Source organism: Panulirus ornatus, chromosome 3, assembly GCF_036320965.1.
Source record: "Panulirus ornatus isolate Po-2019 chromosome 3, ASM3632096v1, whole genome shotgun sequence".
NCBI classification, from domain to species: Eukaryota; Metazoa; Arthropoda; class Malacostraca; order Decapoda; family Palinuridae; genus Panulirus; species Panulirus ornatus.
The window spans coordinates 27,027,670-27,053,707 of record NC_092226.1 but is presented as its reverse complement, the minus strand read 5'-3'; the positions used below and the strand labels follow the sequence as shown (position 1 = coordinate 27,053,707).

Genomic DNA, 26,038 nt, shown 5'->3' with positions numbered 1-26,038 from the left:
GTGTCATCTGCAAATATGTTCAGGTAGGAGTCTAATCCTTCTGTAAAGTTTTTTACATAGATCAAGAAGTATGACATCCAAGCAGAAAACCCTGCAGCATGCCACTGGTAACCTCAGCTCATTTTAAGAAAGCTTCCTGACATGTATACTTTGTTGTCATTCTCTAATATAGTCTTCAGTCCATTGAAGGAGTCTTCCCTTATTCCTGCCTGAAGATCCAGCTTCTTTACCTGCTTCCTATGTGGCAGAGGATCATATGCTTTTGGGGAGTTCTAATACAAGCAATCTATCCAGGATTCTCTTTTGTCTGAAACAGAGCTCACTCTCCAGCAAAGATTTATGAGGTTTATTACTCATGAACTCCTTCCTCTGAAACCATGGTACCCTCATTAAGATAATTCTCATCTACATGAAGTCACTCAGTTGCTATCTGATCATCTTTACCAGTACCTTGCAGTCCATTGAAGGAGTCTTCCTTTATTCCTGCCTGAAGATCCAGCTTCTTTACCTGCTTCCTATGTGGCAGAGGATCATATGCTTTTTGGGAGTCCTAATACAAGCAATCCAACCAGGTTTCTCTTTTGTCTAAATCAGAGCTCATTCTCCAGCAGAGATTTATGAGGTTTATCATTCATGAAATCCTTCCCCTGAAACCATGGTGTCTTCACTAAGATAATTCTCATCTACATGAAGTCACTCAGTTGCTAACTGATCATCTTTACTAGTACCTTACAGACCAAACCAGTCAAGGAGACTGGCCCATAGTTCAGCACCTCCTCCCAGTATCCTTTCTCCAGTAGCATCTTGAAAATTAGTTCATGTGGTTTGTCAAATGTATGAAGTATTCATCCTCAACATAAATGAAGAAATTTCATCATGATCCATGAGCCTTATATGGGTCAAGACATTTCAGTATTGTGTGTCTGTCTTCTTTAGATATTTCAATACTTTCCAATACTTCTCCCTATTCCATCTCACTGTTGTTGGAGATATGGTGTCTTCCACTGTGAAAGCACTTTTCAACTTTGTCATTCAGTTCCTCATATATCCTAATATCATCCATTATTATGCTTCCTTTGAGTCCATTAACATTATTAGATGCTCTTTAACTTATAATTCATTCAAAATTTCTTTTTATCCTTGTTTCCTGTTCTCTTAAACCTTTTACAAATGCTGGTGGCTGATGTGTTGCCTATATCTTTGTCACAGCACATCATGAAGTTCCTTTGCTTTTTAACATCTTTTACTGAACCAGTCATCACTTTCTTAATGGTCCTTCTGCATCTGAAGCTAAAGGCATCCATGTTCCTAAATGTTCACTGCAAATTTCACAGAACCTTCCCCCATAATGCACTGGTTTGTGGCTATTGAACTCCATTTCCCTCTCATAATGGAGATTTTTAAGTACTGCATGGTTACACAACTGCAGGTACACCACCGATTTTCCGGCACTCTTGGTTCCAAATCCTTGCCAGATTAACCATTTTACTGGACCAACCGAGGTCACGTAATAATAATTCATCAACACACCTCTAACCCACTAATTATACATCTCTCATGTGTCTAAAGTATACCATGGACTGCTAGAAATTTAAATTAAACAAATATTAAATGTACATTAAATGAATAAATGAAATACATTTCCACCTGCTCAGGACTGAGGTGCTCATCAGCTACGAGTTTCGCAAATTCATCCACATACTCAGCAGCTCCTTCGTGGTTTGCAAACTGCTTTTCTTGGCACACTTTATCCATGGAAATTCCATGATGCTTCTTAAATCTTTGAAGCCATCCTTCACTACAGTTACGCTCATGTTGTAATTTAAGTTCTTCATGGAACAACTTAGCCTGGTTCATTATTGTGCTCCCTGACAAGTCCACTCCATCACCTCTGACGCTGTCAAAACCATTCCATCATCACTCAATCGTGCTCAGTACTCTTACCATCTTTCATAGTTTTTCTAATCATCATTTGCTTCTTGGAATCGCTGTCTGCATAGAATTTCAATATTTTCTCCATTTGCTTCTTTATGTATTAAACAGTTGACAAACCAATACTGTAGATGTCACACAGCTTATGCACTGAAACACCAAGGTCCATTTTTTTCAACAGTTCTATTTTATCTTGGACCGATATGGACTGGTGTTTACGTTTGACACCACGACTGACACTCTCATATGTCTGAGAAGCCATAGCTAGGGTTAGATTTAAGCAAAATAAGCTAAGAATCTCACAGAATTGTGGTTTCACCACCGATAAGTGCAGTGTAAAGAACGTAAATAAGCGTGCCCTACATACAACGCCATTTGTGGCCCCCTAGTAAACTAGTTTGGTGGCTGTAGTAATTTCAAGTTCCCTCACGTAATTTTATCCGGACTAAAGGAGGTCCCGAACCATCATTTGCCAGAAATTCGATGGTGTACCTGTATATCTCTTCATCGAGTTTAGTCTTAACTCTGCTCTCTTTACATTCTCATTTACTATATAATCAAACTGAAGCATTACATATTCACCTTTTTTCCAATTGGTATATCATATCTGATATTCTCAGGTTCCGTGCTACTAAATCTAATAATACTAAGCAATAATTTTTCATCATATTTCAATATAAGAATTGTGTTTTGAAGAACTGACAAATGTAGAAGAATGTGAGGCTGTAGTAGCTACATGCATGGGTATGGAGGATGAAAAAGAGGATACAAGTGCAAGGGCCTATAGAAAAAAGGGACATAAGAAGGACAGTAAAGAGGCTGAAGGTAGGAAAGGCACCTGCAGTGGATGGGATTATGGTTGAAATGCCGAAGTATGGAGAAGAAAGTCTGATAGAGTAGATGCTTCTGATATGTAATTCAGCATGGAAATAGAAAGTTGTGCCTGAGGATTGGGTGAAGGCTAATTTTGTTCATTTTTTCCTTTATTTCAAGGAAAAAGTGCTAAGGATGTATGAAGCAATTATAGGAGAGAAAAGTCTGTTAAGTTATCCCTGGGGATAGGGGAGAATACTTCCCACATATTCCCTGCGTGTCGCAGAAGGCGACTAAAAGGGGAGGGAGCGGGGGCTGGAAATCCTCCCCTCCCTTTTTTAATTTTCCAAAAGAAGGAACACAGAAGGGGACCAAGTGAGGTTATTACCTCTAAGGCTCAATCCTCTGTTCTTAACGCTACCCTGCTAACACAGGAAATAGCAAATACGTATGAAAAAAAACTGTTAAGTGTACTTGGAAAAGTGTATGCAAGAATGATGAATGATAGAATGATGGAAACTACTGAATGCAGAATAAGTGAGGAACAAGGGGTTTTTAGGAAAGGTAAGGAATGTGTGGATCAGATTTTCTGTAAAGATGACTATGGAGAAGTATTTAGCAGAAGGTAGGTTGTATGCAGCTTTTATGGATCTGGAGAACAGGGTTGAGTGGAATGCTTTAAGGAATGTTGTAAAAATATATGTGGTAGGGGGAAACCATTGGATTGTGTGAAAGCCTTCTACAGAGAAGCAAATTATCGTGTAAGAATTGAGAGTTGAGTAAAAGTTTCGGTATACATGTGGGTATGAGGCAGGGCTGTGTGACATCATCATAGCTTTTTAATATATGTATGGATGGAGTGACAGGAGAGATGAAAGCAAAACTTAAGAAATGAGGTGCAGAGAGAGAGACAGAGAGAAGTGTGGTGGTGAGCTATGGCCAATAGTGGCAAGCCTGTTTGTGAATGATGCTGTGCTGTTTGCTGAGAATGAAAAGGAGCTGCTGAAGGTTGTAAGTGTCTTTTATGATGTGTGCAAGCTTAAGCGATTGAAGGTAAATGTAAGTAAAAGTAAAGTAATGATGTTTGAAAGGAAACAATGGGCAAGTATAGATTTTGCAAAACTATAGAGAGAGAGAAAGAAGAAAGTACACTAAACTGTGTTTGGGATATGGGGAGAGAAAGGCTGGGAGAGGTGAGAGGAAGTTAAGTATTAGGGAGCTGTTTTGGGTAAGTTTGAAGATATGGAAGGAGAGTGATAAGGGAGAGAGCACTAAAGGGCAAAAGAGTCACTGGATTCCTTTACAGAATAATGAAGTGTAGAGGTGTAATGTACGGAAGTGATGACCTATGCAGCCAAAACATGGACATGGAATGAGTCAAAGAGGTTAAGAATCCAGACTGTGGAAATGGGCTATTTGAGAGGAGCGTGTGGTATGCTAGGGAATACAAAAGATGTGAACTGAGGAGTGGTAAAGTGGGTGAAACATGATACTTTGACATGGTTTGGGCATGTGGAAAGAATGAAAGTGAATGTTAGTACAATTAAAGGAGTGGGTGTGAAAGGACATGGGATAATAGAGTGAGAGTGTACTGGATGGAGAGAAATAGTGGAAGAATGCATGGAATGGTGTTTGCAAGGGAGGCATGTAAGGACAGCTATAAGTAAAGACTCTCTCGCCCTGGCCACCTCCTTGATGGGATTTCTTGGTGAAAACAGGCATCAGAGATATAGACAGATAGATAGACAGTTTCTTATTCTTCCTCATAACTTCCATTCTAAAGAATTATATGTAGAGACTATCCATTACTGGTCATCCTTTACAGCTTGACTTATCTTCTTTTAATGTATTTTATCTTAAAAACTAAATCTGGCATATTTCTATTTTTGTAATTTCTTCTTTTACTGGAATAGTGTCCACTTTTGTTCAAAAATTATCAATTAAGTATGCCCACTAAATCTCCCAGTTTTTGGTCAGCTTACGTTTTAGTGAAGCTCACTGTAGTGAAGCTCAGCAACAGTGACTTGTTCATTTCTGCATCTCTGGAAATTTCTAATATTGTTCTGATAGCCTTCATGCACTGATCATGAATTCTTAAACCTTTTTTGTATTTCCCTTACTGTTCTAACAGTTTATAATAACCTCTCTCTTTACACCTTCACATACTGTAGTAATCTACTAATGTCCCACTGTTTCAAAGTCTTCAGATCTCTGTTCCTCTGCACAAACCATTACCCTGTCCTTCATCCTTAAGCCTGGATTTAAATCCTGTTCTCTATCCTCTAATTTTGAAAGTCTTTGATCTCAGTGAAAAGAGCATTCCCTTTTGTTTGTTTATCTGAGGGACATTCTGAAAGTACCTATGGGCTTATATCTCTGATCTTTCCCACTAAATGCTCCCTTTTTCTTCCACTACTTTCATTTTAAATTCCTCTTATCAATTTTGCAATAATGTTCTTTAAAAATGCTTCCCAGAATCCTAATTTCTTCATCCATCAGTTATAATTTTTCATATTTCTCAATTTACTTCTCAATATCATATCATTTCTCAATTTTCATATTATTTCTCAATTTATCCCTGAGGATAGGGGAGAAAGAATACTTCCCACATACTTCCCATGTATCGTAGAAGGTGACTAGATTTCAAAAAAGAGAAAGAAGGAAAGTCAAGCAGGGAGTGCTCATCTTCCTCAAAGGCTCAGATTGGGGTGTCTGAATGTGTGTGGATGTAACCAAGATGAGAAGAATGGAGAGATAGGTAGTATGTTTGAGGGAAGAAACCTGGATGGCCTGGCTCTGAGTAAAACAAAGCTCAAGAGTAAGGGGGAAGAGTGGTTTGGGAAGGTCTTGGGAGTAAAGTCAGGGGTTGGTGAGAGGACAAGAGCTAGGGAAGGAGTAGCAATATTCCTGAAGCAGGATATGTGGGAGTATGTGATAGAGTGAAAGAAAGTAAATTCTAGATTGATCTGGGTAAAACTGAAAGTGGATGGAGAGAGATGGGTGATTATTGGAGCCTATGCACCTGGTCATGAGAAGAAAGATCATGAAAGGCAAGTGTTTTGGGAGCAGTTCAGTGAGTGTATTAGCAGCTTTGATGCACGAGACCAGGTTATAGAGATGGGTGATTCAAATGTGGTGAGTAATGTGGCAGCTGGGGGTATAAGTGGTGTACCTGGGGTGTTCAGTGTTGTGAATGGAAATGGTGAAGAGCTTGTGCATTTGTGTGGTGAAAAAGACTGGTGATTGGGAATACCTGATCTGAAAAGAGTTATACATAAGTATACGTATGTGAGTAGGAGAGATGGTCAAAGGGCATTATTGGACTATGCGTTAACTGACAGGCGTGTAAAAGAGAGACTTTTGGATGCTGATGTGCTGAGAGGGGCAGCTGGAGGAATGTCTAATCACTATCTTGTGGAGGTGAAGGTGAAGATTTGTAAAGGTTTTCAGAAAAGATGAGAGAATGTTGGGGAGAAGAGAGTGGTGAGAGTTTGGAAAGGAGACTTGTGTGAGGAAGTATCAGGAGAGATTGAATGTAGAATGGCAAAAGATGACAGCAAGTGACATAAGGGGAGTGGTTGAGGAATGGGGTGTATTTAAGGAAGTAGTGATGGCTTGTGCAAAAGATGCATGTGGTATGAGAAAGGTGGGAGGTGGGCAGATTAGAAAGGGTAGTGTGTGGTAGGATGAAGTAAGATTGTTAGTGAAAAAGAGAGGCATTTGGACAATATTTGCAAGGAAATAGTGTAAATGACTGGGAGATGTATAAAAGAAAGTGGCAAGAGGTCAAGAGAAAGGTGCATGAGTTGAAAGAGAGGGCAAATGAGAGTTAGGGTGAGAGGATATCGGTAAATTTTCGGAAGAATAAAAAGATGTTTTGGAAGAAGGTAAAAAACATGTGTAAGGCAAAAGAACCAATGGTAACATCGGTGCAGTGGGCATGTGGGGAAGTGATAACAGATAGTGACAGAGTAAGAAGGAGATGGAGTGAGTATTTTGAAGGTTTGTTGAATGTGTCTGATGATAGAGTGGCAGATAAAGGGTGTTTTGGTCAGGGTGGTGTATGAAGTGAGAGGGTCAGGGAGAATGATTTGGTGAAGAGAGAAGAGGTAGTGAAAGTTTAGCAGAAGCTGAATTTTGGCAAGGCGGTGGGTTTGGATGGTACTGCAGTGGAATCAATCAAAAAAGGGGGTGACTGTGTTGTTGATTGGTTGGTAAGTATATTCAGTGTATGTATGGACCATGGTGAAGTGCCTGAGGACTGGTGGAATGCATGCATAGTACCACTGTGCAAAGGCAAAGGGGATAAAGTTGAGTGTTCAAACTACAGAGGTATAAGTTTGTTGAGTAATCCTGGGAAATTACATGGGAGGGTACTGAGTGAGAGGGTGAAGGCATGTACTGAGCATCAGATTGAGGAAGAGCAGTGTGGTTTCCAAAGTGGTAGAGGATAGTTGGATCAGGTGTTTGCTTTAATGAATTTTTGTTAGAAAAACAAATGTATGTAGTATTCATGGATCTGGAGAATGCATATGATAGGGCTGATAGAGATGCTTTGTGGAAGGTTTTAAGAATATATGGTGTGGGAGGTAAGTTGCTAGAAGCAGTGAAAAGTTTTTACCAAGGTTGTAAGGCATAAGTAACGAGAAGGAAGAGAAGATGGTGATTAGTTTCCAGTGAATGTCGGTCTGCGGCAGGGGTGTGTGATGTCCCCATGGTTGTTTGATTTGTTCATGGATGGGGTGGTTAGGGAGGTGAATGCAAGTATTTTGGAGAGAGGGGCAAGTATGCAGTCTGTTGTGGACAAGAGGGCCTGGGAAGTGAGTCAGTTGTTGTTTGCCAATGATATAGCTCTGGTGGATGATTCATGTGAGAAACTGCAGAGGTTGGTGACTGAGTTTAAAAAAGTGTGAAAGGAGAAAGTTGAGAGTAAATGTGAATAAAACCTTAAACCACTTTATAAGTGCACTGTGTAATTCTGTACTCCTGGAACCTTTCAAAGTTTTCTGAAGCTTTAAACTTTTCTGGCTTTCATTTTCAGCAAAAAACAGAAATTAACAGGACTTAGTTAGCTTGGCTGCAGTGTAAACAGGTTTTGGCACTTTTGTGCTGCTAACAGTGCCACTCTGATGGAAGATCCACAAACCAATGGCAGCAGATTCAAAACATGCTGGACCATGGGAGTTGCCATACCACATAGCGCTTGATTAGAGAGGAACAACCTGTACTGTGTTACACCACTCCTTACCCATTTTTTCATAAACTTCCTAATTCTCTTCATTTCTGCAATTCTTTCTATCTCTTTATCAATCAGTATTACAGAATGACCACTAAAAAACTTCAAAAGACTTATACTTGACATCTCTCATCAGTTTGCCTATTTGAATCCCTGATCCATTCTAAATCTAATGCTCTTTTTTAATCTTGATTAAATAAAAAAAATGATACCTAGTAGCAATTGAAAAGACAAAGAAATGCACATAATGTCTGACTGGAGAGGTGTAATGTAGCTATGGGTGAAATAGAGGTTACACTGACCAAGAGTTTGCCTTGAAGATTTTTTTGAGAATTTCTTGGCAAAAGGGAGTAAATTGTAAGTGGCATTTATGGAACTGGAGAATGTGTTTGATAGGGATGAGAGAGAGACCTTGTGAAAGATGCCATGAATATATGGGATGCATGGAAAGTTGCCAAATGCAGTGAGGAGTTTTTACCAGACAGTAAGGCATCGCTATTAGCAGGAAGGGAGAATAGCGAATAGTTCCTGATGAAAGAGGATCTGCATAAATGATCTGTGGTGTCATCGTGGTTATTTAATCTGTTTATGGAGAGTGTAGTGAGGGAGGTTAATGCCAAAGATTTAGAGTTGGGGCAGTCTATCATGTGTTGGGCATGAGGAACATGAGAGATAAAACAGTTGCTGTTTGCAAATGACATGGCTCTTGTGGCAGGCTCCAGATAGAAACACCAGAATCTTGAAAAAGAGTTTGAGGGAACGTGTGATATCAGAAAGTTGGGAACAAATGTGAACAAATTATGGTAATGACATGCAACAGTACAGTGAAATAGGAAAGTCTGCATGTAGCTTTGACTGGGAAGGACCTCAAGGAAGGGGACTCCTTTAGGTGTCTGGGAGTGCATGTGATAGATGCAGGAATCATAGGAATAAAGTTGAGTGTCCTGAGTGCACTGAGGAGTATGCAGGAAAAGTCAGTGGCTATCAGGGCAAAGATAGGTATGCCTGAAGATAAAGTTGTCCCAGTCTCTAGAGTTGTCCTGACATAAATCTGGTGCCTTGAACACGAAAAATGCAAAATGATGAATGAATTGGAATACAAATGCCAAAGAACATGTGATGTGACACCAGTTGAATGTGTGAGGAATTAAGAGTAAGAGAGAGATGGAGAAGGAAACACATTCTAATTGAGAGAACTGACCAGGGTGTGCCATAATGGTTCAGACATATGGAGAGAATGACTTGGAAAAGACAGAATGAGAGGATCTACATATCAAAAATTGAGGAAAAAAAGGGAGAGAAACCAAGAGAGAGATGAAAGGATCGAGAGAAGGTAGTATGGGGTACTGAGGCCTGAATATTCACAAGGGGCAGAAGTGTGCATGGCACAGAATGAACTGGACCGATGTGGTATACCAGGAATGTACTAATGTCAATGGGCTGACTTTGAAAAAAATCAAGCTAAACCTAAGAATAGTCTTTGGAACTTATCTGTGGGTGGTGGGCTCTGATCCGAGTGCAAATGTGGCCAATTTTGGTTCGTTTCTAACACCATCCTGATAAGCTGGGGGAAGTAATTGTGTTAAAAAAAAGTAGAAAAAGAAATTATACACTCACGGCCCCTCTGATATTTCTTCCCTTACTTGTACCATAAGTCTGCTGAAGCAAAAATACTTTTGTCTCTTCTCCAAAGGCTGAGAGTTGTTCTTGGGTGTTCCTGACTGGTTTGGTCAGTAAACAGGTTGAGAAACTTGAAGGTTATGGTTAAATCAACCCTTACCCTTTTCTCTTCCACAATGGGCAAATCTGTGGCCTCTACCCTCTCACTATAACTCACAAAATGTTTAGAAGGAAAAATTGTATGTGTATGTAAAATGTATAGCAGCTAGTTCATGGTTTTTGATTCACTGCTTGATTCTTTCCTTCCTCCGCTACATTTTTTGTTTTGCTTACCTGGGTTCTATAACCTGTCTTTCTGTAAGAGGTACGTGTGTTATCATTAGAAGAATATGTTTAACTTGCTTTAATTTCTTTCCCATCAGGCCCATCCTTGACATCATCATTAATACCTATGCCCTTTTAGAAAAGATATATATATAAAACAGATTGTATGGACAAAGCAAGGATTTATGATATAAGAGTTCCATCTTGGTAACTCTAACTCTTGTACTTAGGGCTTTCTTAAAAGTATACATTTATCATATTGGGTTTCTAGGAAAATGAGGGCTACTACCACATAGATTTTGCCATTATAAACAGAGGAAACAAAAAATGGAAAGCGTAAGAAAACAAAAAATAAAGAGAAATTAGAAAAAAAAGTTTATCTGCAAAAGTATGAGGTCTGAAAATGTGACATCACTTTAAAAGTCATTATGCATCTAAAATGCAGCTACAAGAGAACACCATTATTGTAGATGATGAGGCAATATGGATAAATCATCTTTATGTAAACCCTTGACTTCATTTATGATCAACCTACCTGGTTGCTCGAGGAGTGTTGGTGCTGACTAGTGGTTGGGGATGGAGTAGTAGAAAGTGTATTGGAGACATTGGTAGAACTAGTGTCCTGCCTTTGAGATTTATAGCCTGAGCTCATACTCTGGTCACTAATCCGACTACTGGTTGAATCTAGTGGAAAACAAAGATATTATTACTACAAACTTACTAAAATTTGTTAATGATTGAAGCATTAAGATATTCAACTGCATGAATTTGTTAAAGGTACTATTGCATTAATCTTATATATCTGGGAGTGGATCTGGCAGCGGATGGAACCATGGAAGCGGAAGTGGATCATAGGGTGGGGGAGGGGGCGAAAATTCTGGGAGCCTTGAAGAATGTGTGGAAGTCGAGAACATTATCTCGGAAAGCAAAAATGGGTATGTTTGAAGGAATAGTGGTTCCAACAATGTTGTATGGTTGCGAGGCGTGGACTATGGATAGAGTTGTGCGCAGGAGGATGGAGGTGCTGGAAATGAGATGTTTGATGACAATGTGTGGTGTGAGGTGGTTTGATCGAGTGAGTAACGTAAGGGTAAGAGAGATGTGTGGAAATAAAAAGAGCGTGGTTGAGAGAGCAGAAGAGGGTGTTTTGAAGTGGTTTGGGCACATGGAGAGAATGAGTGAGGAAAGATTGACCAAGAGGATATATGTGTCGGAGGTGGAGGGAACGAGGAGAAGAGGGAGACCAAATTGGAGGTGGAAAGATGGAGTGAAAAAGATTTTGTGTGATCGGGGCCTGAACATGCAGGAGGGTGAAAGGAGGGCAAGGAATAGAGTGAATTGGAGCGATGTGGTATACCGGGGTTGACGTGCTGTCAGTGGATTGAATCAAGGCATGTGAAGCGTCTGGGGTAAACCATGGAAAGCTGTGTAGGTATGTATATTTGCGTGTGTGGACGTATGTATATACATGTGTATGGGGTGGGGTTGGGCCATTTCTTTCGTCTGTTTCCTTGCGCTACCTCGTAAACGCGGGAGACAGCGACAAAGTATAATAAAAAAAAATAATAATATATATATATATATATATATATATATATATATATATATATATATATATATATATATTCAGAAGTGGTAGAGGATGTGTGGATCAGGTGTTTGCTTTGAAGAATGTATGTGAGAAATACTTAGAAAAGCAAATGGATTTGTATGTAGCATTTATGGATCTGGAGAAGGCATATGATAGAGTTGATAGAGATGCTCTGTGGAAGGTATTAAGAATATATGGTGTGGGAGGCAAGTTGTTAGAAGCAGTGAAAAGTTTTTATCGAGGATGTAAGGCATGTGTACGTGTAGGAAGAGAGGAAAGTGATTGGTTCTCAGTGAATGTAGGTTTGCGGCAGGGGTGTGTGATGTCTCCATGGTTGTTTAATTTGTTTATGGATGGGGTTGTTAGGGAGGTAAATGCAAGAGTCTTGGAAAGAGGGGCAAGTATGAAGTCTGTTGGGGATGAGAGAGCTTGGGAAGTGAGTCAGTTGTTGTTCGCTGATGATACAGCGCTGGTGGCGGATTCATGTGAGAAACTGCAGAAGCTGGTGACGGAGTTTGGTAAAGTGTGTGGAAGAAGAAAGTTAAGAGTAAATGTAAATAAGAGCAAGGTTATTAAGTACAGTAGGGTTGAGGGTCAAGTCAATTGGGAGGTGAGTTTGAATGGAGAAAAACTGGAGGAAGTGAAGTGTTTTAGATATCTGGGAGTGGATCTGTCAGCGGATGGAACCATGGAAGCGGAAGTGGATCATAGGGTGGGGGAGGGGGCGAAAATTTTGGGAGCCTTGAAAAATGTGTGGAAGTCGAGAACATTATCTCGGAAAGCAAAAATGGGTATGTTTGAAGGAATAGTGGTTCCAACAATGTTGTATGGTTGCGAGGCGTGGGCTATGGATAGAGTTGTGTGCAGGAGGATGGATGTGCTGGAAATGAGATGTTTGAGGACAATGTGTGGTGTGAGGTGGTTTGATCGAGTAAGTAACGTAAGGGTAAGAGAGATGTGTGGAAATAAAAAGAGCGTGGTTGAGAGAGCAGAAGAGGGTGTTTTGAAATGGTTTGGGCACATGGAGAGAATGAGTGAGGAAAGATTGACCAAGAGGATATATGTGTCGGAGGTGGAGGGAACGAGGAGAAGAGGGAGACCAAATTGGAGGTGGAAAGATGGAGTGAAAAGGATTTTGTGTGATCGGGGCCTGAACATGCAGGAGGGTGAAAGGAGGGCAAGGAATAGAGTGAATTGGAGCGATGTGGTATACAGGGGTTGACGTGCTGTCAGTGGATTGAATCAAGGCATGTGAAGCGTCCGGGGTAAACCATGGAAAGCTGTGTAGGTATGTATATTTGCGTGTGTGGACGTGTGTATGTACATGTGTATGGGGGGGGGTTTGGGCCATTTCTTTCGTCTGTTTCCTTGCGCTACCTCGCAACCGCGGGAGACAGCGACGAGGTAAAAAAAAAAAAATATATATATATATATATATATATATATATATATATATATATATATAATGTGTGGAAGTCGAGAACATTATCTCGGAAAGCAAAAATGGGTATGTTTGAAGGAATAGTGGTTCCAACAATGTTGTATGGTTGCGAGGCGTGGGCTATGGATAGAGTTGTGCGCAGGAGGATGGATGTGCTGGAAATGAGATGTTTGAGGACAATGTGTGGTGTGAGGTGGTTTGATCGAGTAAGTAACGTAAGGGTAAGAGAGATGTGTGGAAATAAAAAGAGCGTGGTTGAGAGAGCAGAAGAGGGTGTTTTGAAATGGTTTGGGCACATGGAGAGAATGAGTGAGGAAAGATTGACCAAGAGGATATATGTGTCGGAGGTGGAGGGAATGAGGAGAAGTGGGAGACCAAATTGGAGGTGGAAAGATGGAGTGAAAAAGATTTTGTGTGATCGGGGCCTGAACATGCAGGAGGGTGAAAGGAGGGCAAGGAATAGAGTGAATTGGATCGATGTGGTATACCAGGGTTGACGTGCTGTCAGTGGATTGAATCAGGGCAGGTGAAGCATCTGGGGTGAACCATGGAAAGCTGTGTAGGTATGTATATTTGCGTGTGAGGACGTATGTATATACATGTGTATGGGGGTGGGTTGGGCCATTTCTTTCGTCTGTTTCCTTGCGCTACCTCGCAAACGCGGGAGACAGCGGCAAAAAAAAAAAAATATATATATATATATATATATATATATATATATATATATATATATATATATATATATATATATATATATCCCTGGGGATAGGGGAGAAAGAATACTTCCCACGTATTCCCTGCGTGTCGTAGAAGGCGACTAAAAGGGAAGGGAGTGGGGGGCTGGAAATCCTCCCCTCTCGTTTTTTTTTAATTTTCCAAAAGAAGGAACAGAGAAGGGGGCCAGGTGAGGATATTCCCTCAAAGGCCCAGTCCTCTGTTCTTAACGCTACCTCGCTATCGCGGGAAATGGCGAATAGTATTAAAAAAAAAAAAAAATATATATATATATATATATATATATATATATATATATATATATATATATATATATATATAATATATATATATATATATATATATATATATATATATATATATATATATATATATATATATATAATATATATATATATATATATATATATATATATATATATATATATATATATATATATTATAGAGTGAAAAAGATTTTGAGTGACTTGGGCCTGAACATGCAGGATGGTGAAAGGCGTGCAACGAATAGAGTGAATTGGAATGATGTGGTATACCAGGGTCGACTTGCTAGCAATGGATTGAACCAGGGCATGTGAAGCGTCTGGGGTAAACCACGGAAAGTTTTGTTAAGCCTGGATGTGGAAAGGGAGCTGTGGTTTTGATGCATTATACATGACAGCTAGAGACTGAGTGTGAACGAATGTGGCCTTTGTTGTCTTTTCCTAGCAATACCTCGCGCGCATGTGGGGGAGGGGGTTGTCATTTCATGTGTGGTAGGATGGCAATGGGAATTAATAAAGGCAGCAGGTATGAGTTATGTACATGTGTATATATGTATATGTCTGTGTATGTATATATATGTATGTATATGTTGAAATGTATAGATATGTATATGTGCGTGTGTGGACGTGTATATATACACATGTGTATGTGGGTGGGGTGAGCCATTCTTTCGTCTGTTTCCTTGTGCTACCTCGCTAAATTGGGAGACAGCAACAAAGTATTATAAACAAATAAATAACTATTACACATGACAGCTAGAGACTAAAGTGTGAATGAATGTGGGCTTTGTAGTCTTTTCCTAGCACTGCCTCACGCGCATGCAGGGGGAAGGGGGTGCCATATGTGGTGGGGTGGCAACAGGAATGGATGAAGGCAGCAAGTATGTATATATATGTAAACGTTGAAATGTATGGGTATGCATATATGCATGTGTGACCGTATATGTATATACATGTGTATGTGGGTAGGTTGGGTTTCTTTCTTTCATCTGTTCTCTTGCGCTATCTCACTAACGCAGGAGAATGCGACTAAGTATAATTAAAAATATATATATATATATATATATATACACACATTTTTTTTTTTTTTTTTTTTTTAAAGAAGGAACAGAGAAGGGGGTCAGGTGAGGATATTCCCTCAAAGGCCCAGTCCTCTGTTCTTAACGCTACCTCGCTAATGCCAGAAATGGCAAATAGTATGAAAAAAAAAAAAAAATATATATATATATACTTAATCAAATCACCTCACACCACATACTGTCCTTAAACATCTCATTTCCAGCACATCCACCCTCCTCCACACAACTCTATCTATAGCCCATGCCTCGCAGCCATATAACATTGTTGGAACCACTATTCCTTCAAACATACCCATTTTTGCTTTCCAAGATAACGTTCTCGAATTCCACACTTTTTCCAACGCTCCCAGAACTTTCGCCCCCTCCCCCATCCTATGATTCACTTCTGCTTCCATGGTTCCATCCACTGCCAAATCCACTCCCAGATATCTAAAACACTCCACTTCCTCCATTCAGACTTACCTCCCAACTGACTTGTCCCTCAACCCTATTGTACCTAATAACCTTGCTCTTATTCACATTTGCTCTCAGCTTTCTTCTTTCATACACTTTACCAAACTCAGTCAAAAGCTTCTGCAGTTTCTCTCCCGAATCAGCCACCAGCGCTGAATCATCAGCAAACAACAATTGCCTCACTTTCCAAGCTCTCTCATCCACAACAGACTGCATACTTGCCCCTCTTGCCAAGGCTCTTGCATTCACCTCCCGAACAACCCCATTCATAAACAAATTAAACAACCATGGAGACATCACGCACCCCTGCCGCAAACCAACACTCAATGAGAACCAATCACTTTCCTCTCTTCCTACACGTACACATACCTTACATCCTCGATAAAAACTTTTCACTGCTTCTAACAACTTACCTCCCACACCATATATTCTTAATACCTTCCACAGAGCATCTCTATCAACCTGGGGATAAGGGAGAAATAATACTTCCCATGCATTCCCCTCGTGTCATAGAAAGCGACTAAAGGGGATGGGAGTGAGGGCTAGAAACCCTCCCCTCCTTGTATTTCAACTTTCTAAAATGGGAAACAGAAGAAGGAGTTATGCGGGGAGTGCTCATCCTCCTCGAAGGCTCAGATTGGGGTGTCTAAATGTGTGTGGATGTAACCAAGATGAGGAAAAAGGAGAGATAGGTAGTATGTTTGAGGAAAGGAAACCGGATGTTTTGGCTCTGAGTGAAATGAAGCTCAAGGGTAAAAGGGAAGAGTGGTTTGGGAATGTTTTGAGAGTAAAGTCTGGAGTTGGTGAGAGGACAAGAGCAAAGGAAGGAGTAGCACTACTTCTGAAACAGGAGTTGAGGGAGTATGTGATAGAGTGTAAGAAAGTAATCTCTAGATTGATATGGATAAAACTGAAAGTGGATGGAGCGAGATGGGCAATTATTGGGGCCTATGCTCCTGGAAATGGGAAGAAAGATCATGAGAGGCAAGTGTTTTGGGAGTAGCTGAGTGAGTGTGTTAGCAATTTTGACACACACACACACACACACACACACACACACACACACACACACACACACACACATATATATAAAGAAATAAAGAACTGAGATCAGAGACCGCGTTGTAGGGAACCCCCAAGACACACACACGAGAGAACTTTCATCAGATGTTTTTCGAAGAGTTACTGCTGAACAGGGAGATCAACATCCACATCCCTATACCCAACCTCACCGCCATCTGCTGCTGGACCGCCGAGAAGACAGTGATGCTACTACTTTTGTGAATTAAGAACCATTGCAACACAAACCTCGCCAGGTGGTAGAGCGACCCGCAGTGTATCGAGACGGACTTCCCCAGAACTTTTTTAAAGGGGAAGTAAATGTTTATAGTTGTGTAACTGGAGTGATAGTTTTCATACATGGTGCTCTGACAAGAAAATAGTGAAACTGGAAAAAAATGTAGCTTAGACATTGAAGCTTATTCTTTCATTGAAATGTGAACAAAGGGAGCATTTTTTAAAGTGATAGAGATGGAAAGCAAAAAGGCATTTTTCATGAATGTACTGGAAAAGTTGAGGTCCAAATAAACTTTTGGTCTGTCAAGGCTTATTATGGTGGATGACCAACTACCTACCCTCATGTATCCAAGATATGGTTGTACTTTGTGTAATGAAGACAATTGAGAAACATCATAAGCCAATATTCCAGTTTCATGATAAGAGAAGTGGACCAGGGAGTATGATACAGTGGTTAAATTGATGAAAACTACTATTGACGTTTGTGTAAATAAATTATACATTTCCCTTTTCCATAGCCAGAGGTTGAACCAATATGTGACATTCATTTTTCATTTCATTTCAAGCTAGAAGTTTCAGTTTTCTAAATTATTTCTTACATTTTTCATATGTATATATATATATATATGTATGTGTGTATATGTGTGTATATATATATATATATGTGTAATATTTTTTTTTTTTTTTTGCTTTGTCGCTGTCTCCTGCGTTTGCGAGGTAGCGCAAGGAAACAGACGAAAGAAATGGCCCAACCCACCCCCATACACATGTATATACATACGTCCACACACGCAAATATACATACCTACACAGCTTTCCATGGTTTACCCCAGACGCTTCACATGCCCTGATTCAATCCACTGACAGCACGTCAACCCCGGTATACCACATCGATCCAATTCACTCTATTCCCTGTCCTCCTTTCACCCTCCTGCATGTTCAGGCCCTGATCACACAAAATCTTTTTCACTCCATCTTTCCACCTCCAATTTGGTCTCCCACTTCTCCTCGTTCCCTCCACCTCCGTCACATATATCCTCTTGGTCAATCTTTCCTCACTCATTCTCTCCGTGTGCCCAAACCATTTCAAAACACCCTCTTCTGCTCTCTCAACCACGCTCTTTTTATTTCCAAACATCTCTCTTACCCTTACGTTACCTACTCGATCAAACCACCTCACACCACACATTCTCCTCAAACATCTCATTTCCAGCACATCCATCCTCCTGCGCACAACTCTATCCATAGCCCACGCCTCGCAACCATACAACATTGTTGGAACCACTATTCCTTCAAACATACCCATTTTTGCTTTCCGAGATAATGTTCTCGACTTCCACACATTCTTCAAGGCTCCCAGGATTTTCGCCCCCTCCCCCACCCTATGATCCACGTCCGCTTCCATGGTTCCATCCGCTGCCAGATCCACTCCCAGATATCTAAAACACTCTACTTCCTCCAGTTTTGCTCCATTCAAACTTACCTCCCAATTGACTTGACCCTCAACCCTACTGTACCTAATAACCTTGCTCTTATTCACATTTACTCTTAACTTTCTTCTTTCACACACTTTACCAAACTCAGTCACCAGCTTCTGCAGTTTCTCACATGAATCAGCCACCAGGGCTGTATCATCAGCGAACAACAACTGACTCACTTCCCAAGCTCTCTCATCCACAACAGACTTCATACTTGCCCCTCTTTCCAAAACTCTTGCATTTACCTCCCTAACAACCCCATCCATAAACAAATTAAACAACCATGGAGACATCACACATCCCTGCCGCAAACCTACATTCACTGAGAACCAATCACTTTCCTCTCTTCCTACACGTACACATGCCTTACATCCTCGATAAAAACTTTTCACTGCTTCTAACAACTTGCCTCCCACACCATATATTCTTAATACCTTCCACAGAGCATCTCTATCAACTCTATCATATGCCTTCTCCAGATCCATAAATGCTACATATAAATCCATTTGCTTTTCTAAGTATTTCTCATATACATTCTTCAAAGCAAACACCTGATCCACACATCCTCTACCACTTCTGAAACCACACTGCTCTTCCCCAATCTGATGCTCTGTACATGCCTTCACCCTCTCAATCAATACCCTCCCATATAATTTACCAGGAATACTCAACAAACTTATACCTCTGTAATTTGAGCACTCACTCTTATCCTCTTTGCCTTTGTACAATGGCACTATGCACACATTCCGCCAATCCTCAGGCACCTCACCATGACTCATACATACATTAAATACCCTTACCAACCAGTCAATAATACAGTCACCCCCTTTTTTAATAAATTCCACTGCAATACCATCCAAACCTGCTGCCTTGCCGGCTTTCATCTTCCGCAAAGCTTTTACTACCTCTTCTCTGTTTACCAAATCATTTTCCCTAACCCTCTCACTTTGCACACCACCTCGACCAAAACACCCTATATCTGCCACTCTATCATCAAACACATTCAACAAACCTCCAAAATACTCACTCCATCTCCTTCTCACATCACCACTACTTGTTATCACCTCCCCATTTGTGCCCTTCACTGAAGTTCCCATTTGCTCCCTTGTCTTATGCACTTTATTTACCTCCTTCCAGAACATCTTTTTATTCTCCCTAAAATTTAATGATACTCTCTCACCCCAACTCTCATTTGCCCTCTTTTTCACCTCTTGCACCTTTCTTTTGACCTCCTGTCTCTTTCTTTTATACATCTCCCACTCAATTGCATTTTTTCCCTGCAAAAATCATCCAAATGCCTCTCTCTTCTCTTTCACTAATAATCTTACTTCTTCATCCCACCACTCACTACCCTTTCTAATCAACCCACCTTCCACTCTTCTCATGCCACAAGCATCTTTTGCGCAATCCATCACTGATTCCCTAAATACATGCCATTCCTCCCCCACTCCCCTTACTTCCATTGTTCTCACCTTTTTCCATTCTGTACTCAGTCTCTCCTGGTACTTCCTCACACAAGTCTCCTTCCCAAGCCCACTTACTCTCACCACCCTCTTCACCCCAACATTCACTCTTCTTTTCTGAAAACCCATACATATCTTCACCTTAGCCTCCACAAGATAATGATCAGATATCCCTCCAGTTGCACCTCTCAGCAGTACTCCTGAAACAGGAGTTGTGGGAGTATGTGATAGAATGTAAGAAAGTAAATTCTCGATTAATATGGGTAAAACTGAAAGTTGATGGAGAGAGATGGGTGATTATTGGTGCATATGCACCTGGGCATGAGAAGAAAGATCATGAGAGGCAAGTGTTTTGGGAGCAGCTGAATGAGTGTGTTAGTGGTTTTGATGCACGAGACCGGGTTATAGTGATGGGTGATTTGAATGCAAAGGTGAGTAATGTGGCAGTTGAGGGAATAACTGGTATACATGGGGTGTTCAGTGTTGTAAATGGAAATGGTGAAGAGCTTGTAGATTTATGTGCTGAAAAAGGACTGGTGATTGGGAATAGCTGGTTTAAAAAGCGAGATATACATAAGTATACATATGTAAGTACGAGAGATGGCCAGAGAGCGTTATTGGATCACTTGTTAATTGACAGGCGCGTGAAAGAGAGACTTTTGGATGTTAATTTTTTTTTTTTTTTTTTTTTATACCTCGTCGCTGTCTCCCGCGGTTGTGAGGTAGCGCAAGGAAACAGACGAAAGAAATGGCCCAACCCCCCCCATACACATGTACATACACACGTCCACACACGCAAATATACATACCTACACAGCTTTCCATGGTTTACCCCAGACGCTTCACATGCCTTGATTCAATCCACTGACAGCACGTCAACCCCTGTATACCACATCGCTCCAATTCACTCTATTCCTTGCCCTCCTTTCACCCTCCTGCATGTTCAGGCCCCGATCACACAAAATCCTTTTCACTCCATCTTTCCACCTCCAATTTGGTCTCCCTCTTCTCCTCGTTCCCTCCACCTCCGACACATATATCCTCTTGGTCAATCTTTCCTCACTCATTCTCTCTATGTGCCCAAACCATTTCAAAACACCCTCTTCTGCGCTCTCAACCACGCTCTTTTTATTTCCACACATCTCTCTTACCCTTACGTTACTTACTCGATCAAACCACCTCACACCACACATTGTCCTCAAACATCTCATTTCCAGCACATCCATCCTCCTGCGCACAACTCTATCCATAGCCCACGCCTCGCAACCATACAACATTGTTGGAACCACTATTCCTTCAAACATACCCATTTTTGCTTTCCGAGATAATGTTCTCGACTTCCACACATTTTTCAAGGCTCCCAAAATTTTCGCCCCCTCCCCCACCCTATGATCCACTTCCGCTTCCATGGTTCCATCCGCTGACAGATCCACTCCCAGATATCTAAAACACTTCACTTCCTCCAGTTTTTCTCCATTCAAACTCACCTCCCAATTGACTTGACCCTCAACCCTACTGTACCTAATAACCTTGCTCTTATTCACATTTACTCTTAACTTTCTTCTTCCACACACTTTACCAAACTCCATCACCAGCTTCTGCAGTTTCTCACATGAATCCGCCACCAGCGCTGTATCATCAGCGAACAACAACTGACTCACTTCCCAAGCTCTCTCATCCCCAACAGACTTCATACTTGCCCCTCTTTCCAAGACTCTTGCATTTACCTCCCTAACAACCCCATCCATAAACAAATTAAACAACCATGGAGACATCACACACCCCTGCCGCAAACCTACATTCACTGAGAAACAATCACTTTCCTCTCTTCCTACACGTACACATGCCTTACATCCTCGATAAAAACTTTTCACTGCTTCTAACAACTTGCCTCCCACACCATATATTCTTAATACCTTCCACAGAGCATCTCTATCAAATGCCTTCTCCAGATCCATAAATGCTAAATACAAATCCATTTGCTTTTCTAAGTATTTCTCACATACATTCTTCAAAGCAAACACCTGATCCACACATCCTCTACCACTTCTGAAACCACACTGCTCTTCCCCAATCTGATGCTCTGTACCTGCCTTCACCCTCTCAATCAATACCCTCCCATATAATTTACCAGGAATACTCAACAAACTTATACCTCTGTAATTTGAGCACTCACTCTTATCCCCTTTGCCTTTGTACAATGGCACTATGCACGCATTCCGCCAATCCTCAGGCACCTCACCATGAGTCATACATACATTAAATAACCTTACCAACCAGTCAACAATACAGTCACCCCCTTTTTTAATAAATTCCACTGCAATACTATCCAAACCTGCTGCCTTGCCGGCTTTCATCTTCCGCAAAGCTTTTACTACCTCTTCTCTGTTTACCAAATCATTTTCCCTAACCCTCTCACTTTGCACACCACCTCGACCCAAACACCCTATATCTGCCACTCTGTCATCAGACACATTCAACAAACCTTCAAAATACTCATTCCATCTCCTTCTCACATCACCACTACTTGTTATCACCTCCCCATTTACGCTCTTCACTGAAGTTCCCATTTGCTCCCTTGTCTTACGCACCCTATTTACCTCCTTCCAGAACATCGTTTTATTCTCCCTAAAATTTACTGATAATCTCTCACCCCAACTCTCATTTGCCCTTTTTTTCACCTCTTGCACCTTTCTCTTGACCTCCTGTCTCTTTCTTTTATACTTCTCCCACTCAATTGCATTTTTTCCCTGCAAAAATCGTCCAAATGCCTCTCTCTTCTCTTTCACTAATACTCTTACTTCTTCATCCCACCACTCACTACCCTTTCTAAACAGCCCACCTCCCACTCTTCTCATGCCACAAGCATCTTTTGCGCAATCCATCACTGATTCCCTAAATACATGCCATTCCTCCCCCACTCCCCTTACTTCCATTGTTCTCACCTTTTTCCATTCTGTACACAGTCTCTCCTGATACTTCCTCACACAGGTCTCCTTCCCAAGCTCACTTACTCTCACCACCTTCTTCACCCCAACATTCACTCTTCTTTTCTGAAAACCCATACTAATCTTCACCTTAGCCTCCACAAGATAATGATCAGACATCCCTCCAGTTGCACCTCTCAGCACATTGACATCCAAAAGTCTCTTTTTCGCACGCCTGTCAATTAACACGTAATCCAATAACGCTCTCTGGCCATCTCTCCTACTTACATAAGTATACTTATGTATATCTCGCTTTTTAAACCAGGTATTCCCAATCATCAGTCCTTTTTCAGCACATAAATCTACAAGCTCTTCACCATTTCCATTTACAACACTGAACACCCCATGCACACCAATTATTCCCTCAACTGCCACATTACTCATCTTTGCATTCAAATCACCCATCACTATAACCCGGTCTCGTGCATCAAAACCGCTAACACACTCATTTAGCTGCTCCCAAAACACTTGCCTCTCATGATCTTTCTTCTCATGCCCAGGTGCATATGCACCCATAATCACCCACCTCTCTCCATCAACTTTCAATTGTTTCAAATGTTAATATATGTATATATGTGTATATATATATATATATATATATATATATATATATATATATATATATATATATATATATATATATATATATATATTATCCCAGTGTGGTTTCAGAAGTGGTAGAGGATGTGTGGATCAGGTGTTTGCTTTGAAGAATGTATGTGAGAAATACTTAGAAAAGCAAATGGATTTGTATGTAGCATTTATGGATCTGGAGAGGGCATATGATAGAGTTGATAGAGATGCTCTGTGGAAGGTATTAAGAATATATGGTGTGGGAGTCAAGTTGTTAGAAGCAGTGAAAAGTTTTTATCGAGGATGTAAGGCATGTGTACGTGTAGGAAGAGAGGAAAGTGATTGGTTCTCAGTGAATGTAGGTTTGCGGCAGGGGTGTGTGATTGTCTCCATGGTTGTTTAATTTGTTTATGGATGGGGTTGTTAGGGAGGTAAATGCAAGAGTTTTGGAAAGAGGGGCAAGTATGAAGTCTGTTGGGGATGAGAGAGCTTGGGAAGTGAGTCAGTTGTTGTTTGCTGATGATACAGCGCTGGTGGCTGATTCATGTGAGAAACTGCAGAAGCTGGTGACTGAGTTTGGTAAAGTGTGTGGAAGAAGAAAGTTAAGAGTAAATGTGTATAAGAGCAAGGTTATTAGGTACAGTAGGGTTGAGGGTCAAGTCAATTGGGAGGTGAGTTTGAATGGAGAAAAATATATATATATATATATATATATATGTGTATGTATATATATATATATATATATATATATATATATATATAGGGGAGAAAGAACACTTCCCACGTATTCCCTGCGTGTCGTAGAAGGCGACTAAAAGGGGAGGGAGCGGGGGGCTGGAAATCTTCCCCTCTCGTTTTTTTTTTTAATTTTCCAAAACAAGGAACAGAGAAGGGGGCCAGGTGAGGATATTCCCTCCAAGGCCCAGTCCTCTGTTCTTAACGCTACCTCGCTAAAGCGGGAAATGGCGAATAGTTTGAAAGAAAGAAAAAATTATCCCTGGGGATAGGGGTGAAAGAATACTTCCCACGCATTACTCACGTGTCATAGGTGACTAGAGGGGATGGGAGCGGGGGGCCAGAAATCCTCCCCTTCTTGTATTTTAACTTTCTAAAAATGGGAAACAGAAGGAGTCACGCGGGGAGTGCTCATCCTCCTCATAGACTCAGAGTGGGGTGTCTAAATGTGTGTGGATGTAACCAAGATGTGAAAAAAGGAGAGATAGGTAGTATGTTTGAGGAAAGGAACCTGGATGTTTTGGCTCTGAGTGAAACGAAGCTCAAGGGTAAAGGGGAAGAGTGGTTTGGTAATGTTTTGGGAGTAAAGTCAGGGGTTAGTGAGAGGACAAGAGCAAGGGAAGGAGTAGCAATACTCCTGAAACAGGAGTTGTGGGAGTATGTGATAAAATGTAAGAAAGTAAATTCTTGATTAATATGGGTAAAACTGAAAGTTGATGGAGAGAGATGGGTGATTATTGGTGCATATGCACCTGGGCATGGGAAGGAAGATCTTGAGAGGCAAGTGTTTTGGGAGCAGCTAAATGAGTGTGTTAGTGGTTTTGATGAGACCGGGTTATAGTGATGGGTGATTTGAATGCAAAGGTGAGTAATGTGGCAGTTGAGGGAATAATTGGTATGCATGGGGTGTTAGGTGTTGTAAATGGAAATGGTGAAGAGCTTGTAGATTTATGTGCTGAAAAAGGACTGGTGATTGGGAATATCTGGTTTAAAAAGCGAGACATACATAAGTATACGTATGTAAGTAGGAGAGATGGCCAGAGAGCATTATTGGATTACGTGTTAATTGACAGGCGCGAGAAAGAGAGACTTTTGGATGTTATGTGCTGAGAGGTGCAACTGGAGGGATGTCTGATCATTATCTTGTGGAGGCTAAGGTGAAGATTTGTGTGGGTTTTCAGAAAAGAAGAGTGAATGTTGGGGTGAAGAGGGTGGTGAGAGTAAGTGAGCTTGGGAAGGAGACTTGTGTGAGGAAGTACCAGGAGAGACTGAGCACAGAATGGAAAAAGGTGAGAACAATGGAAGTAAGGGGAGTGGGGGAGGAATGGGATGTATTTAGGGAATCAGTGATGGATTGCGCAAAAGATGCTTGTGGTATGAGAAGCGTGGGAGGTGGGTTGATTAGAAAGGGTAGTGAGTGGTGGGATGAAGAAGTAAGATTATTAGTGAAAGAGAAGAGAGAGGCATTTGGACGATTTTTGCAGGGAAAAAATGCAACTGAGTGGGAGATGTATAAAAGAAAGAGACAGGAGGTCAAGAGAAAGCTGCAAGAGGTGAAAAAGAGGGCAAATGAGAGTTGGGGTGAGACAGTATCATTAAATTTTAGGGAGAATAAAAAGATGTTCTGGAAGGAGGTAAATAAAATGCGTAAGACAAGGGAGCAAATGGGAACTTCAGTGAAGGACGCTAATGGGGAGGTGATAACAAGTAGTGGTGATGTGAGAAGGAGATGGAGTGAGTATTTTGAAGGTTTGTTGAATGTGTTTGATGATAGAGTGGCAGATATAGGGTGTTTTGGTTGAGGTGGTGTGCAAAGTGAGAGGGTTAGGGAAAATGATTTGGTAAACAGAGAAGAGGTAGTAAAAGCTTTGCAGATGAAAGCCAGCAAGGCAGCAGGTTTGGATGGTATTGCAGTGGAATCTATTAAAAAAGGGGGTGACTGTATTATTGACTGGTTGGTAAGGTTATTTAATGTATGTATGACTCATGGTGAGGTGCCTGAGGATTGGCGGAATGTGT

At 40.9% G+C, this 26,038-nt stretch overlaps 1 protein-coding gene across 26 annotated transcripts in view; it reads right to left on the bottom strand.

Moving 5' to 3' along the window:
• enc (R3H domain containing protein encore) overlaps window positions 1-26,038 on the bottom strand; it is a 944,198-nt gene that overhangs the window by 194,715 nt on the left and 723,445 nt on the right. For all 26 annotated transcript variants that reach the window (XM_071685668.1, XM_071685684.1, XM_071685751.1 and 23 more), the window contains one exon: window positions 10,461-10,609. In XM_071685668.1, the coding sequence (XP_071541769.1) occupies window positions 10,461-10,609 (149 nt within the window). The remainder of the gene's footprint in view (window positions 1-10,460; window positions 10,610-26,038) is intronic.